This window comes from Metopolophium dirhodum, chromosome 3 (genome assembly GCF_019925205.1).
Source record: "Metopolophium dirhodum isolate CAU chromosome 3, ASM1992520v1, whole genome shotgun sequence".
NCBI classification, from domain to species: domain Eukaryota; kingdom Metazoa; phylum Arthropoda; class Insecta; order Hemiptera; family Aphididae; genus Metopolophium; species Metopolophium dirhodum.
The window spans coordinates 41,426,830-41,445,775 of record NC_083562.1 but is presented as its reverse complement, the minus strand read 5'-3'; the positions used below and the strand labels follow the sequence as shown (position 1 = coordinate 41,445,775).

General features: G+C 29.7%; 1 protein-coding gene across 2 annotated transcripts in view; it reads left to right on the top strand.

The window, feature by feature from the left end:
• The window catches only part of LOC132940769 (ecdysone-induced protein 78C-like), a 67,404-nt gene that overhangs the window by 27,265 nt on the left and 21,193 nt on the right, over positions 1-18,946 (top strand). For both annotated transcript variants that reach the window (XM_061008508.1, XM_061008507.1), the window contains one exon: positions 17,830-17,951. In XM_061008508.1, the coding sequence (XP_060864491.1) occupies positions 17,830-17,951 (122 nt within the window). The remainder of the gene's footprint in view (positions 1-17,829; positions 17,952-18,946) is intronic.

Sequence of the window (18,946 nt, the reverse complement as noted above, 5' to 3'; positions counted from 1 at the left end):
CAAAACCGTTCACCGTTGGTCTCGTGCCAAAAAATTTTAAGCTTACGTAATTTAATAACATACCTACCTACCTACCTAGTTTATTTATTCATTTTTTTTCCCAGCCTTCCGGGTAAATTTCTTTCAGATATAACATTAAATATAGAGATATTCAGATATACTATAGGTAATAGGTACCTATACATATTATATTCCCTACAATTTTTTTCAATTAGAATATGTACATATTTCGTATCTATATTTTATATTATTTTTTTATTTCTATTAAATAAAACCTCGGCGACTATGGCCATTGGCTGGTATCTCTATTGTATGCAATATGCATATTATGTACATAAATAAACCAATTTCAATGTTAGGATACTATCAAGATAATTTCGCTAAATAATTAAATAAATATTGTGTATGCAATCGTACGAAAGCATATATTACAACATAATATTATTAGGTACGTACTATGTAGACATTTAGTAGGAATAGTATTCCAATGCCTACATAACGGTTTAAAATTCATCCGAATTCAATTCGTCTAATAATATTATTACACATGCTATATATACGAAAATAATATAATAATTTGACATTCGAAACACGCTCACGCCTAGGTACGTACGTGTCTACGTACGTGACTACTGTATTAATGTATATAATATATAAATATATATATATTATAAGCGCTGCATTATTAAATTGAGGATAATAAAAATTAATTTAAATGAAAATCGCAATTTTTTATATTAAAATGATGCATAGGATATTATTATAAATATTGCTCGATTTTTATTTTTAGGTAGGTAATTCTCTTATAGGTACCGTATGAATGATAATAATAATAAATATTATTCATGGGATTTTGGGATCAAAAAAAATCAAATCATATGCACATCGCTGGAGTTATATTTATACCCACGCATTGTATTTACTATTTATTAATATAAATTTGTATATTATTGTTTGACGTATATTATGTTTTTTGTATGATGTTCAATACATTTTGTTGTACTACACGCGAATAATATTTTTGTAAACGGGAACAATAATAATAATAATAATAATATTATACCATCGGCGCAAGTCCAGACAAAAGTATTTAATTTTTCAACAGAACGAAATAATATGTAGCTATACCTATACATTTCAACCGTGCGCCGCGCCGGTCGCCGGCTCACCGCTTACAAATCAATATCAAATATAATATAATAACGCCATCCATGAATCGTGATACTAATAAATAATAATAATATTATATTCTATACACTACAGCAGTGATAATAATATCGTATATGTATATGCGCAGTATTTGAACTTATATAATATTATGTTTTTCAAATTTTATGATATTACATTAATGATCGTATGCAATAATATAAAATTTATATTGAGCGTTTCTGACAATATTGTTGTCGTAGATCGGTTGTGAAATTGCAGTATATACTGTTTAGTTAGGTATATGAAATAAATAAATATTTATACAGAGTGGTTCACCAAGAATGTTCTTCCCCCTTATATCTTTTGATAACGTATTCATTAAAATTCGGTTTATGGAGTTTTGAAGTAAGTGCCTATACTTAAAGACCATGATTTTTATGTTTGAATTTTGTATTTAATTTAATGGGTGTCCGCCATAGTTTAGTACAGATTAATTTTTCCTGAACAAAACCACAATGTTTACAGTAAATTTTTTTATAAACAATTTTAATGTATCTAAATCAAAATTCAAACGAGTAATTTCTGAGACTCTAAGCGCAATTAAACTATAATATGTTTTAATTATTGTGATTTTACATATAATTCAGATAAATAAATAATAGAAGTAATATTTAGACTAGTGCTTGTTGTACTAGGATAATTTGTACAAATTACAAAATGTTAATAGATTAATATTAATTACAGTAATTATTTTTGAATTATCAAACCTCTCGTGTATTTTAAACCTTGGTAGACTATTATCAATAATAACTAAAACTTAATAACGTATATAGACTATAGATGCTGCTCATTTGAATAGCGATTTATATATATTATGTAAGTACATCAACATTTAAAAAAAAACCACCTAGCTACACAGTTCACAGCAAAAAATGTAGGTTTTAAAGGTTTTGAATAAAACATTTGTACCGCCATAGGACTCCTTATATATAAACAAAATTAAACAATTAATAATTATGTACAGGTGCCCTTACGCATTTGTATTACACATTTAGCAAGGTCCTAGTCTAACGAAGTCTTTTTCGGAAGTTTTGCATTTTTAGTATTTTACATTTTATTTCGGGGTAAGGAAAGCAATAAAAAAGTTCAAAAAGTCTCTCGCGGCACCTATATTGGAAACAGATGATATTTTGCGGCATATACTTCAAAAAGGTTACCTATTTTTCAATTTTACCCGTTTTTTTTTTGCCTCATGGAAACTAATATAAAATAAGCAGTATGAAGAATATACTTTCTACGAAGTCTTGAACGTTTTTTCATACATAATATGATAATGTAATATATCCTAACTCCCGACAAAAATATTTTTTTAGATGCAATAACTGACAAATGGTTTTCATTAATTTTGTTTTCGTCAATAATAATTAATAAGTAAATATAAAATATATATATGAACAAGTTCTGCAGGTGTTATCTGTAATGACATTACTACAGGTAATTTTGATTCAATTAATCGAACAGTTCTATATACAATTTTTTAAGCATACGTCATAATATATAAAAAAAAATATGATTTGGTTCATGTTTTACAAAAATTATTTAAATAAATGGTTGATTATTATTGTTTTAACCAGTGATTAAATTACTAGCTGTAATGACTATATATTATTATTATTGCATGTACTATGTGTGGTTGAAAAATATACTTTTCCGTTTAAAGTTTTTAAAATTAAATATTTAATTGCAGTTATCACGTAATATTCGTTTATCTGTATACAGTAATATTATTCCTGATTATGAACAAGTTGTACATAGGGTTTTAAATATTTATGCTCCGAAAAGTTAGAGCAAAGTAAAACTAACAATCATAATTAACCATAGTTTTGCAAGTGGTAGAATTCTCTGAAACGACCGAAGAAAGCTCGCGTAATTTGGGCGGTGTTAATTTATCAAGTATTAGCTTTGCGGGCAAGACAGCGAATTACTATTAGGGATCTATACAAAGAGCTAGTATTATTCAACCATTTATTACGTTTTAACAATGAACGTTCATTAATTCAAAAAGTTTTTTTTGACCTTTTTGCTCTGGAGAATTTAAGATACTTTCATTCTTACATTTTATATCACTTTTATTTCGTTCACCTACCCTTATTTTATATAGTTTTGAAAGTTCAAAACCTATATCAATTTTAAATTATCAAAATGGAAATATAAAATATAAATTCGAAAATCTGAAGCACAATTTTTTATGAACATTTCTAAATATCAAATATTGAAGTCGAGTTTTATTCATAAGGGTTTAAATTTTAGATTAAAAGGAATAAAGTTGTAATGCATATCTATATTATATAATGCTCGTCTTCGCATCAAAGTTTTAAATAATGATAATCTTTTAGACCAACGTTCAAACAACAATTAATTTATAAAAGTATTCAAATAAAAATATTTTTAATTAAGAAAAGTAATTTTTAAAATTATTAGTAGTTTTACCGGCAATACTTTTAAAAATAATAATTAAAATAATAATCAATAATATTTTCACATAACAAGTTAATAAATTATGGTTTATAATATATCTGCCCACATAACATAATTTGAATCCTTATAATGATATAATAACTAATAGGGCTACTATTGCAAATGTAGAATAATTGCTTGTCGTTACTTAAAAAGCAACACCGCTTATCTCAGTTTTTGTAACTTTACAGAAGATCCAAAAAATCTATTTCTATCTTCTGAGTGGTTGATAATGTCTCTTATAAAGTTATAAAAAACATACAGTTTTTCTTAACTGTGAGATAAGTAGTGTTGTCTCTTAATTTGACGATAATTTAGTGTTTCGGAGAGTTATTTTGTATCTAAATGTGCACGTAGAAAATATTACAATATAGTGGTTGAAAGTCATGAATTATGATGTAGTGCGCTACCACAACATAATAAAATGAAAGTTTGCTACAATCATCGCTACTGTTATGCAAATGTAAGGTACTTCATTACATGCTACTTTTTTTAGTCGAAGAAATAATACCTAGGGATATAATAATAACAGGGCGATTTATAAGCATGCGCATCCTCATTTTTCCATTAAATAGTACATTTATTCGAATTCTGATTTTTAGAATTTTTAAGTTTGCTTAAAGACCATATTTTTTGTACCACTTAAAAAGTGTCTTGTGGTGGTACAAACTTCTATTTTTGAAATAAGAACCCAGTGGGGTTTTACTGAAAATTATTTTGCGGATGATTTTATTGGACATTTTGATGTGTCTAAATCAATATTCTAATAAGTAACTTCTCAGTTGTTAAAACGTTTATACTAAGGATAATAATCCTAAATAATGGTTTTACAAAAATATAAACTTTATGTAATATTAGATGTCATTTTTATTATACTGGAATGGAATTTTTTTATATTGATAATTCAATAGTCTCTATGGTATCATCTAAGCACCCATTTATATTTAACCCATCGCCATAGACAAATTATCTTTAGGACCGTTCTTACAATGTCTGGTTAAAGTTAACCGACACTTAACCGGCCAGATTCTGCCAATAATAAAAATCTGTTTTCAGTACGTTAGCATTAACCGACACTTTAGTACTTTACCGGCCCTAAGTGTACAAAGTTATATAACTCAAAAACTACTCGTTTGAATTTAAATTTAGATATATCAAAATTCTTAAAAAAAAATTCCTTCTGAATAATTGGCAGAGAATTAGGTGAGTTCCTATTTTAAAAACAGAAGTTGTGTCACAGTGTCTTTCTTAAGTGGTATTAAAAATTCCAAAAATCAGAATTTGAAACCTATATGCATAATTTAAACATTCATATAGGACGAGCATGATTAAAATATCACTTTTTGAATGGACCCTGCAGGTTGGAAACTTGGAAATGAAAAATTCAAGTAAATCTGTTGAATCTCCCAGTTTCCCCGAAAACTTAATTTTCACGAGTTGCACTTTTTTTAAAGTATTTAGTGATGTAATTTCAGTATTTTGTTAGGACGTGTGTAATCAGTTTTTTAATTTAGAATGATTTTATTATTTATTTTAATTTGTGTTATAATAATTATATTTAATGAAAAAGGAAATGAGCTTATAGCTAGCAAAGAGTTCAGATTAACGATATTTGTGTTATTTACAGTGGAAAATCATAGTGTCACTATTTATAAACGTTATACTTTATTATACCCAAACAAGACAGTAATACGCTGCCTTGTTCAATAATAAGTAGTTTGCTCGGTACTGTATAGCGTCACTTCAAAAAACGTTCTGCTAATCTAACCACTGATATATTATTATACATAATATATTTTTTATTATCGGTGTGTATACATTTTTAGTAGACGAGTCGATAATAATAATATGTACCTAGTCCTTCGCCATAATGTCGTAACGCCTACACTCATATTATGTTGGATAATATTTTAAAACCATATACAATTATTAATCGTTTCATCGTTTTTATATTATACCTATACGTCATAGTATAAACGTCGGACGAAAATTAAATTCGTATTTTTTGTCAAATACAATGCATGTAAACGCGATGATATTATTTGAAAATTACTATAATACATATCTGTCCTATCTATACAAAATGCAAAATCGATCGAAACTAATATAATTTTTAGAAACCTGTAAAGCCACCGTCAATAACTTTTATAATTTATACAAAAAAATACAAGGATTCGTTTATGAAGACATTACTTTGTCATGGATTTCAAGCATAAACACGACAAGAAAACTCTATCAATATTGAACTTGTCCCTGCAGTACAGTGCCTATATATATATATTATACACACAATATGTCAGGGCTAACGGTTATATAGATAGTACGCACGCGACAAAAACAATAAAGTCCATATTTTGTACACGGAACAATATTATAATACTCATATTATGCCCAATATTCACTGGTAGTACAAATTATAAAACCTGTACATATACAGTTACATTACACAATTTAAAATAAACTTAAGAATAATAAATAATAATCAATAATTATTGTATTTTTGAAATAATACATTATAATATAAGGTATAATACGTGAACAACACAACTAGGCATTGAATTTTAACAAATAATATTTACTGTATTTAAGCGTTCATTAGTAGATATATACAAATGATAATATTACAATTTATAATCAAGGTATAAATAACATGTTATCAGCAAGCATCATTCACAGTTCACAGATTAAGATCATTTTGACATTTTATAATGGGACTTGTTTATAAATTAAGTACTTACGCCTATAGTGGAAATATACTGAGACAATTCTATAAGAATGTCAGCACTTGCTAGTCGCTAATACGTGTTTAGGGTTCCATCGAAATTGGATATCTCTACAAGTATGTACGTTTAATATTTTTTAGTCAAACACTCGTATTTTCACGAAACAAAACAGAACAAAATACCAACCGTAGAGTAATATGTATTATAAGACGAGTTAAATAAATAATTATCATCGAGTTGAGTTTTTCAAACTGGATTATATGCAATTGTATGTAAAAACTTAAATATAATAGAAAGAAACATAATACTATATTAGTACTTAGTAGCTTTGGCGTTAAGTTACTAAAATTAATGAAATTTTAACTGTGAACAGTTTATAAGTAAATGACTAACATAATATTGTGATATGATTTTAGTGGATAAATCAACGCGTTTTCAATGTCGCTTAAATCCCAATCATTAAAATAGTGAAAACTCTATTAGAAGAGATTTAACACTTACACGATTAATAAAAACACTTTTCGTTTTTCGGGTCGTCTGCAGTCGACATAATAATAGCTAAAAGAGTGTCTTTTTTACTACTTTTACCACTTATATTAAATATGTACATGATACGTATAGTGTACACACTATATAGAGTACTATAAAGTATAATTCAAGAGCGTATGTAGTCTGCGCATAGTATTCTAGTTACTTTCTTTCCGAGAAAGGGAAACGCGCCGGTTGTGTATTTTTTCTACTTAACTTCCTCCACGCCGTCAGCCATCTGAGCTTTAGGTATTTCATTCCGAATGTGCATTAGGTGAATATTTTACCTTAACATTTTTCTCGCAACTCAAAAATAATATAGCTTATAGTATTATGTTTGGGCCGCACAAGTTGAGTGGGGCACATTATTTTCTTGAAGAATAAGTAATAATAAAAAAATGTTTAAATAATTTTGCATTGTAACTTATACTAACTGTATCAGTTCGACTTTTACAAACACAATTTAATTGAAATCAGACATCAGTATAAATTAATAATATGCAGGTATATATGATATAATAATACATATAGATTGTTGTCTCGCAGGTCGTAGACGCTGGTGTATAAAATAATAATTATTTCATAATTACAAATATAAGTGTATAATACGTATTGGTGATTTTATAATTTTATAATAAACGTTTAATTTTACGAAAAATTACTATATCATAACTATCAAAGATTTCAAATGGAAATATCGTAAATCACGGCGGACCACACAATTTACCGTACGGGTCACAGAAACATTTTTTAACTGTAACCTTATTACTCGAAAGAAATAAACGGGCTGCGCGATATCACGAAAAACTTATAGCCAATATATTACTTTAATATAATATTGTGACCCACCGAACTGCTGCAGTCCCGTTTTTAGGCGAATCGGACGAATAACGAAACCCAGCGGGATTTAAACAATTTTACCAGCTTTTATCGATCGGATGCGACTCCGATTTATTTTGTTTCGTGTATATTAAACTACCGTATGATCACAAGATTTTTTTAAATACATATGTATATCTTTGAAAATATAATAATTCTTAACGTCTTTAAGATTTTTTAAAAGTGAAGTACTGCTTAATGACTGCAATAATTTGCAAAAATAATAATTCGCTGCAAATCCATAATACCATTATCTACCAACTGCAGTTTCAGGTCACCTTTGAATACTGTAGTAACCATCAATTTACCCATTGCGTGTATTTCCACGGCGGTCGTGTTATATAATGCATGTGCCACGTAGTATATAATATATACTAAGGGTTTAACTTAACTACGCCCGGGGAAAAAATGGAGAAACACAGAATACACCTCTATATATCGATGTATCTCGTTTGTGGTGTACCTCATTTCTCGGAAAAATCGGCATCAGTGTACCTATCGCTATGTGAACTAATTCGACCGAGTTGTGCAATCCACCTTTGGGGCATTGGATATAGCACTTGGTAGTTAGAATATTTTTAACTTGGTTTAAACTACTTTCTAAACTTTTCCGATATCTCTTAGAACAATCTCTGAAACTTTCGTAAACATTGGTTGAGTAGTTTTTGAGTCTATAAACTCCGCAAATATAAAGGCATTGCCTTTTGCTGTACATTTGAGTAACAAACAATAAGTTAAATATAATTTTTTTCAATATGAAAAATAATACCGCAGGAGTGCTTGGCGAATCGGCTAGTCTAAAAATAAAAATAATATTTTTTGTCTGTAATCAATGCTAACTCTATATCCAAAACTAAATTAATGTGTAAACCTGATAGCAACCTATAGGGGTTGACAAAAGAAACTAAAAACACTAAACGAATCTCAAGGAATCTATTGATATAACTTTTATTGAAATCGGCCCATAGTTCCTGAGATTAGCACGTTAAAACATAATATACCTACTAACTCTTCTTCAGCTTTATAACATTATTGTATAAAATATAATATATATATATATTATATAGATTTGTGACAATAAAATTATTTTACATCTTGCAGGATCTCCGGAATGTGATCAACAAAACATCTAGTTGTCGAAGTTTAGAGTTATCGGGTGTTGGTTGGTGTAAAATCATGCATTATTTTACTTTGTTTCCTTAGTTAACTTATTATAAATTCAAAAATGTAATACGTAATACATAATACACACAGTATATTTTATAATGACGTTTGAATAGCGGATGTTCGTTAACTTTTTTTACGAACTTTAAAACTTGTATTTTATGTTTCAAAATTTCAAAATTTATTCAAGCCCCACCCTGAAATGGTCATATTAGTATGTTACTTGATAGGAGTGATGTGAGATAATAAAACCACACATCCATATTATGAGTATCGCAGAGAAATAATATAACAATTTAATAGTTAACATTTTTGTTGGTATACCTTTATAAATAATACATATTATTTACGTATAACATATTATTATGAATTGTAATTAAGGTCATATCTGTAAAGAGGGAGTGGAGATAAATTTCCCTCAAAATGTTACAAATTATTAGAAAAAAATTTGACGCCATTCCGCCAACATAAATATTTCGTCATAAATGGTCGTAATGATTAATGAATGTTGTTATTTTCATATTTTTAACCAAATTTCAAAACTTAAATTTAGTGCTGACTAAAATTACAATATAGTTTACAGTGAAACCTCTGAATACCGAAATTGGGAGGTGCCCGCTATTAAAAGGGTTCAGATTATAGAAGGTTGATAGTTTGGTTCTCAAGAAAACATCCGTTATTTGGAGGTTCCGTTAAGGGAGGGTATACATATTTTTGAAATCCCCTCTGAAAAAATGGTTTGATACACGGTATAGGTTATGATAATAAAGACAATTTTAGTGACGCTATGTGGCCATACTATTAATGTGTAATATAAATATCTGCAGGTTATCACGGAGTTTTCGAACATTATGAAAATTCGAGATGGCGCAACTCGGCCGACATTTCGTCGTATCGTTGCAGAATGCGAGTTGCTCATCACATTATAGTATCATATACAATAATAATATTATTGTAACAGCTCTGCTCGATGGGTGGACGGCCGTGACTCCGGAGTAAAATACAGTGCCGCGAATATACAAAATCGCGCGGACTTTATATATGCGGCGGCGGCGGACGTTCGGCCGCAATGATAATACTTTTATATTATAATAATAATAATATCGGTACACAGGTACGCGTACGTCGGTCCAGTCGCGCGCGCGTCTTGCATACTCGCCGCATGTACGCATATTATATTGCAGCAGTGCGCGCGGTGCGTGCGTTTAACTTCCTATACATAATATGTGTACCTCTATATACGTACCATAAGCCGTGTACGTGCATGTGTATACGGTGTACTGAGCGTACAATAATATATAATACCACCGAGCGCGCGCGCGCGCGTGTGTGTGTGTGTGTGTGTACGCACAGGAAGGACGGAAAAACGCGTGGCGAGACGGAGACGGGACGAGAGAGAGAGGCGATTAATAATTATTTATCGTCGTCGGAACTGGTTTTGTGTTTTAAGTTTTGGTACGGACGAGCCCCGGCAGCGCGCGTGTGCGGGAGAAGTGAGGCTGCGGGTAGAGAAAAAAAAAAAATTATAAAAAAGAGTTGGCAAACTGGTTATGCCGCGCGCGCGCACACACCACCGTACCATAGCCCGAATGCACACGCACGCCGTCTTTCGCGTTCGTATAGATGTTTATAGTACATGGGTGTGTGTGTGTGTGTTTCTGAAAGCACTCAAGGTTATTGAACTGTCCGGCGACGGAATCCTTTGCTGCTATCGTATGTTGCCTCCACACTCTCCGTCGCTGTACGTATAATAATATAATATGTGCGAGTGTGCGTAAATGTAATATAATAATATACATTTATACATTTTATATATTGTTGTGTCTCGCTGTTTCTTTTTGATTTTTTCGTTCTGTTGTGTTTCGTTTATTTTTTTTTATTTTTTAACTTTTTTACTTTTTTTTGTCATCCGTGTATTTTAAGAGAAAAAAATAACACAAATTCCAATTATTATGTTTCGTGTGTCTCCGAGATTTTCCGTTTTACGGAGACGCTGTATTTTATTAAATTATTATACATTACATTATGACATTTCCTATACGTATATATAGGTATATTATATTATGATACCTATATACATATTTATTGTTTATTATTTTTTTAACTTATATTTTATTATTTTCGCTTTACGAACAGTCGGTTACGCAACGTATCTCGGTCGCGTAACTCGGTGTGCTAAAATGACGTACCTACATATGATATCGGTTCAGACATCTGGATCGTGCGTTGTTTATTGTTATATAGAATTCTTTCCGACTTCCAACTCAAATGTTTGGGACAGTACGATTTCGTTAAAAAAATATTTTGATTTTCGAGTCTAGTTCATTAAACGCGGTATGAATATGATATTAGGCACCTATACCTTTTTCAATTCATTCGTTTTTAGATGAAACTTCTTAGATTGATCAATATTATTGTGTCCGACCAAAATTATTACCTAAAAATATTAATATTCGACTTTCAACTTAAAAATAATAATTATTGCGCTTCGCATAATAATAATTGCACCATGATTTTTATATAATTTCCAGCCTTTTAATGTATTTACTTAAATATATTATAATATGTAAAAATGGAACAGGAATAACTAAAAATATAATTAACTTTATGTAATTATTAAAGAGTGTAGAATTTCAATAACCATTTTAAATGTATTATGTTTAAGAATTTGATAACATATACTTAATTTTATATTTCATACTTATGTCCAAGATGTCCCGTGATCTTTTAATTATTTCAAAATATACTATAAAGTATTTAGGAATATTATGAAAACTCCACAATTTCTATGGAAACACTTCAAAAATAAACTCAGAAATCATCAACCACTCTGTGTATATACTATATATATTATATATATTATTCATATTTATCGAATCTTTTCAACGAACAATGCGGTCGTACAAATAAAGTAAATATATATACGCTGAGGGGAGTCACAATAATAAAATAGCTGAATCCTCGGGCTGGGCATCTATATAAACAAAAAAAAATAACGACTCTATGAAAACAAATATCGTATATATATATATATATATATACACCGTTCAAATACAAGAAGTAAACTTAGACATATATATTTTATGTCATATAATGTGTATACGACCATTAGTGATGAATATATACTTGGATTTTATGCGATGTTTTTTCCATTCTTCTTCTTCTTCTTCTTTGACAACGAAAGCAATGTCATATATGAAATTCGACGTTGGCATCGCGTCGTTAAAACGCCATGCCACCGCCGACCGCGTGTCCACACGGAGTCAAAATATCTACACGGAGTAAGGCGTGGTATTATTGTGTATATAATATTATAATAATATGTATAAGCGCGTGCATAGAGAATATTTGTCTTGTCGCATAATGATCGATGGCGGTGTCTGTCAATGATCAACGTCGGACATGGGTGTTTAAATAAAATTTCTATTGTCTTCTGGATTGAAATGATTCCCGACTTTTTCGGAGATGTTTAGAGTTTAGATAATGGTTTTTTTCTGAAGTAAAAAATGATTTTTCTATACAATTTGATAGGTACCTCACATACCTATTACAAATTGATATCGATAGAATATTTTTAAACCCCTTTCATGTATAAATATATAGAAACTGAAATTTGCATTCAAATTAAGTACCAGGAAATTTGGCCACCATCTTACGCATTAAAACTATTCAATTCGAAAAAATAATAATTCAAAAAATTGTATCAATCGTTTCCGTCACAATTACAAAATTTTTTTTATTCATCGACCTGGCTGAATATTTGTCATAATATAAAATTATATGAGTGCTGCATTTTCCGTTCGAAATCTGTGTGATCGGTAGCAAATACAATCTTTTAATCGTGGAAGGGTTCTTATTTATCGAAGACTGGTCAGTGGTCACATGTAAAGACCAAATTCGATAGGGTTTTAAACTAAAGAGCCAATAAACAGGGCGCTTGAAATTACGTTCAGGTGAGTGGTTGTACTTTGCGATACACCACTGGATACAATAGCATATAGGTATCTGAGTTTATTATAATATAAAACATATTAATATGTATTATATTCTCATATGAATGACTCGGCGATGGGATCACATATAGAAGCGCGTGCGTGTAAACGAAAATTAATAAGACGTGGGGTCGTATAGTCGATTACCAATAATATTATATTTATAAGGTATGTATACAGCATGGATATAGTATGCGTGTAATACAAGGCGACGACGGTACAGCCGTACAGGTGATAATATAATATTATTCGAGTATACGACCGGAGTACCGGTTATGCTCGCGTACCTATATATATAATATAATATATACATATTGTAGAGCCTAGCCCACCTATAATATAATACCTATAGCTGTCGAGTATTAAACATATATACTGGAGACTGTAAAAAACAGCCGTCAACTCGGCCGCAGAGTACCTAAGTATATTATACTGCCGCAGTGATTTTTTTGGAAAACATTATTTTTTTTGTTTATAGAAGTATACTTGACTTTTTTTTTTGGTACGGACCGCGAACACTATCTAGTATTTAGGTATATACCGATCGCGTGAGTCCTAAACATTACACTATGTTATACCTACCCGCTGCGGCATCATAATATTATATTATATAAACGACGTTTTATTTTGACGTCTAAACGCGCGCGCGACCGTACCTATAAAGTAATTCGTTTCGTTCTCTGGTCGTTTTAATTTTATCATAGTACGAACAAAATCGTTTATGCGCGATATCGCTCGGAAAAAGTTTTTTTATTTTTGTTGTTTTATTGTTTGTATACAATTATTATCATATATTAACGACTTGTTTGGAAATTGAGCCCGTAATGATTATCCCGCTTTTATAATATTATCGTGCCCGTATACAAATTTCTCTCCATAATCCTAGCTGCAAGTTTTCCTATACCACCCCGTTTGCTCATAAAAGATTATTTTTTGTTTCAAATCGCAGATTATATTTTCTACTTTTCTATTTATAAATATACTGTTAACATTGAACTATCATAGCATCATAATATTATTTATAATTTTTGCTGTAGTGTTACATATTTGCAAAAAAAACTACAGTATATACGTATTATAGTAGTGTATATACCAGTATAATAGTAGGTATAGATGAATATTTTTACAATACATTTATGCATGCTTATAAATTAAAATGCACACCAAAATAGACTTGCAGGTCGCTACTTTATTTACTATACGTCTCTATACTTACATATAATTATGGATTAATGGTTATGAATTTGAAAGAAAAATTACTTTCCGGCAGGTGTTTGATGGTGAGGTAAGGTTAATTAAGTTAGGTTTATAAATAAAATTTTTAAATTGCAAATTAAATTGTTCACTTTTAATTTATATATACTATAGCAGCTGTAAAACACGACTTTGCCCGGGAAAAATGAGCAAATTTAAAATACAGCGCTATATAGGTGTATTTCGGTTTAAGTGTACCTCAGCTCACGGGCAAATTGGTGTCAGTGTACCTAGCTTTATGAAATAATTCGACCTAGATGGGCAACCGCAAGTCGCGAATTGGATTTGGTACTTCGTATATTTTTTTAATGTAGGTAGTTTAAAGTTTAAACTACCTACCTTCATTACATTTAAACATTTTAAACTTTAAACTATTCTCCAAGCTTTTCTGATATTTCTAGACAAAAACTTAGATATTTTCATCAACATCAATCGAGTAGTTTTTGAATATATAAGCTACAAACATACAATTTGTTTTAATATATATAGTTTCATTAATTGAGGCCATGTAAACACGAAAATTTGATGTACCTATGATTTTACCTCATCTGCCCTTGTAACCATTTATGTACAAAAAAATACTATTTTCTTATATTACTATTATAATCTACAACAAACGTCAACTTTAATAAAAAATAGTTTCATTTCCATTGTGAATCTCTAGATCCGTGCTCTTTAAATGCAAATTTTGGAAAACCCTTTCTTAGTGAGTCTTTACATTATAAAACAAAACTACTGACCAAATTTCATACTCATCACTTCGGCGATTCCGGTCAGGCGATGATGAATCGGTCAAGAAAAGTACTTGTATATACATATATATATATATAATAACTGTTGGAAAATAATTTAGGCTCGTATTAAATATTTAAATATACTTTATTCATAAGTTCATAACTAATAAGAAGTCAAAGTTAAATAACAATATATTCTCACTTATCTATCCAATAAACGTACACGATGTTACTACATTATATGTTAAAATTGCTATATACAAACTATAAGATTAACTACATACTACGTAGAATTCATAAAAACCTCACAAACATTTGGGGGGATAGATCAACTCCCTTCGTTATACCTATAATTATTGAGAATACTATAGCGGTTTTTTTCATTTTATCATGAATGCATATTATAATATTAAAATAGACAGAACAACTAAATTGAATGTTAAATTGTAAAAATTGAAATTGTTTTTTTTTGTGCATATGTCAAAATTAAAATATATATATAAGTACCAATACGCTTTTGGTTTAAATTTGTTACACAGCGATTGCGTGTCCTGCACTCGCTATTCTCTGCTGTATATTATATATATTATACGAAAGAGAAGATAATAATCGTTTTTCATCGTAATGTATAATATAACGTGTAATCGTGATGTTCTCTATATAGACACAGCAGTAGACCGCGCAGATACACACGACTGTCGACTGCTATTATACTAATATTATATATATATATATATATATATATAGTATAAAACGTATTCACTGGACCAGCAGCAGATAGTTCTTTTTCTATATTATATTATTATTTCTATTATATTTTTACTCCTCGCCCGGTTACTATTATAATACCATGCCAGTGTATACCTATACACCACATCAGTGCTGTAGTGCACCTACCATGTTATTATTATTATTATTATGACGGAATACACCCACCACCACCGCCGCCTTGGCATTCAAATCTCAACACGTGCGTCACTCTCATATTACAATAATATCGCGTACAGATGTAAGTACGTATGGGAAACATTTGTAACGATCATATTTTTTTCCGCCTTGTATATTGTTATTGCACGGCCTCCAGGATATTGTTAAAGTTCACTTCTTGGCCGCGCGAATCTCAGCCGTTTTTTCTTGGCGTCGGTGTGTATAATTGTGTGCGCGATTTGTCAGACATTCACTGTAATATATTGTAATTGTATCATTCCACGTATAATAATTATACATTCTAGGATACAGCTAAGAAATTGTAATGAATTTGATTTTCATCCCTAAAAAATAAACAATTGTTTACAAATCTACATTTTTGCGTTCCTATGAGATTGGCATGTATATTATATATATTGTATACCTATCATAATATTATACTTAGAAACATTTTATTTTCATCTCATTTCCTTTTGCATATTATAATAAAAAAATCGACGGACAATCGGATTATTACTCACTGATCTTATTAAAATGTATTTATTCACGAATATACTACTCCATAGTCTATATTATGTAGGTATGTATAATATTATAACAATTGCGATTATAATAACTAATTAAGTACCTACCTACCTAAACACCATCACGCGTTGGTGTTAAAATCAGTTTGATGAACTGATCAAGTATATTAAACGTATGTTGACCCCTTTTAATATAATATTGTTATGATCTTTGTATATTTATGGTATTCGAGTTGATCAACATTAAATAATATTCAATTGTAGTACATAGTGAAGTACAAATACAGCCATAGAACGAGTACATATTATAAGTACCTATAATAAGTATAGTAAGTATAGTATTCATGAGGGTTGCAAGGATATTTAAATCACCAATGTTTACAGACATTTAAATTACCGATGTTTTACGGATATTATAATATATGTGTGAATAAATCCTCTCTGAAATTTATTTTAGTATTTTTTTATTTATTCTATTAGTCATACATATACAATAGTCAATACACATACACGATTTGTCTTCTTAATAAATATGACAACGTCCAAATAATGAGTGATCGATATCATATAGTCAAAACTCAAAGTCCTCTGCGCATAAGTTACTTTGGTTCGTTTTCCGTTTTATACTTACAATATACGCAGTATTATATAAAATATGTATATATAGACGAAAAATCAAGAAATACTCATAGAGTTGTTTTTTCTGTAATGATTGAAATGGCTACATGATTTATTGTCGACGGGTGAAAAAAAAATATATATAATGTATATATTACGGGGTTGGTGTTGTATATATATAGGTATACACTGCAGTGTCTACATGTATATCGTGAGGGTGCCATGAAATGTAGGGCGTGACAGGTCTGGTGACCTAGTTTCATGGATTCCCTGCCGAGGCCCCGTATATATACAATATACAATTGTATATATATTATATACAGTGCCGGGTGGCGGATCGATGTCGGTAGTTTTTGGCAAAACGATATTGCCGTTTTCCTCTGAGCGCAGAAAATATAATGAACGCTTATACTTAGGTACGATTTAAAAGCTCCTTAATCGCGTATAGATACTAAAAATAAAATGTGTGTATTATGTATGCCTAATCTATTTTATTAAAACACGAAGATCGAAAGCGATATCTTTTACAAGTAACTAGTGAAAAGTATCATTGTCAACGATTCCAAAACTCAAATAAAGTAGTGTAAAAAATTTTTTGACACTACGATGACCAACCGACAACTAACAAATAAAATATTTCTCTGTCTATTATTTGTAATATTTTTATTCTAACATTGTAAAAGCATTGAATATGTCGACACAATTAATTAAACAATAAAAAAAAACAACAATTGTTTACCTTTTAAATAAAATTTTAAGTAATATTATTTTGTTGCGATTTTCAATCCCTGTCAATACTCAATATACGTTTTGTTTACAGATCAACACTTTGCGGCAGCAGACTCGAACACTACACCGGCCAAATCGTTCGTACCGTGTCGTGTGTGCGGCGACAAAGCGTCTGGGTACCATTATGGCGTTACGTCGTGCGAAGGATGCAAGGTATACCTAAAACAGCTATAACGCTGCATAATATATAAAAATATATTAAGTTTATTACAGTATAATATTTAATACGATGGTATAACTTAGTGAGATTACGCGCGTTTTGGATGTGATTTTATTATTATTTATTTATTTAGTCGTTATTGAGTATTTGATATATACATACAAGACTCATATTAGTCACATTATAATAATTGTACATCATCTTCTATGGGGAGTTATAGACAAGAATAATAGACTGCACGCAATGTGAATGTCGAGATAACAGCTCACAGAAAAAAAATTCATACCATATCAATGTAGTCGTATTTTGTATAATAATCAAACGACATAATATTATATAATATTATTATAATTACACTAAGTTTTGATTTACGTTTATCCTTACCAGTTACCATACATAAAATAATAATGAAATATAATATCTACTTTCCCTCAAAAGTCTAATTAATATTTTAGATCCTCAGCGAAATTAGAATTTTGACAAAATTCATCAAATTTACAAAAATTGGCGAACATTATTTGCAAATTATTTAGTAACTAACTCATAAACATTTTTCTTTTCATACCTAAGAATTAAAAATGTAATACAAGATTCCTCATACGTTTTTATACCGATAAGAAAAAGAAGTTAACCGGAACGTCAAATTAATTTTTTATGACCGTTTGAAGTTCAAATTTTTTGACATTGGATTTGTCTTTAATCAATTTTCGATTATTTGTTGTAATTTAAAAACAAAAACCGTAGGTACTTGACATGTTAACCTAATTTTTATATAATCATTTTCTATACATTTTAACATTTTCAATATTTTTTATTTCTTGTTGTGCTATTTATAGACATTTTTAATTTTCAATTTTTTTTAGTTTTTTACTAAAAATCTCAATAAAAAATATTACGCTGGCTCAAAAATCTTGTTAATTGAAAATACAAAGTTGCTTATAACTCATAAGTTGTTATTATAGTAATTTAAAATTGCCGTTAATGATAC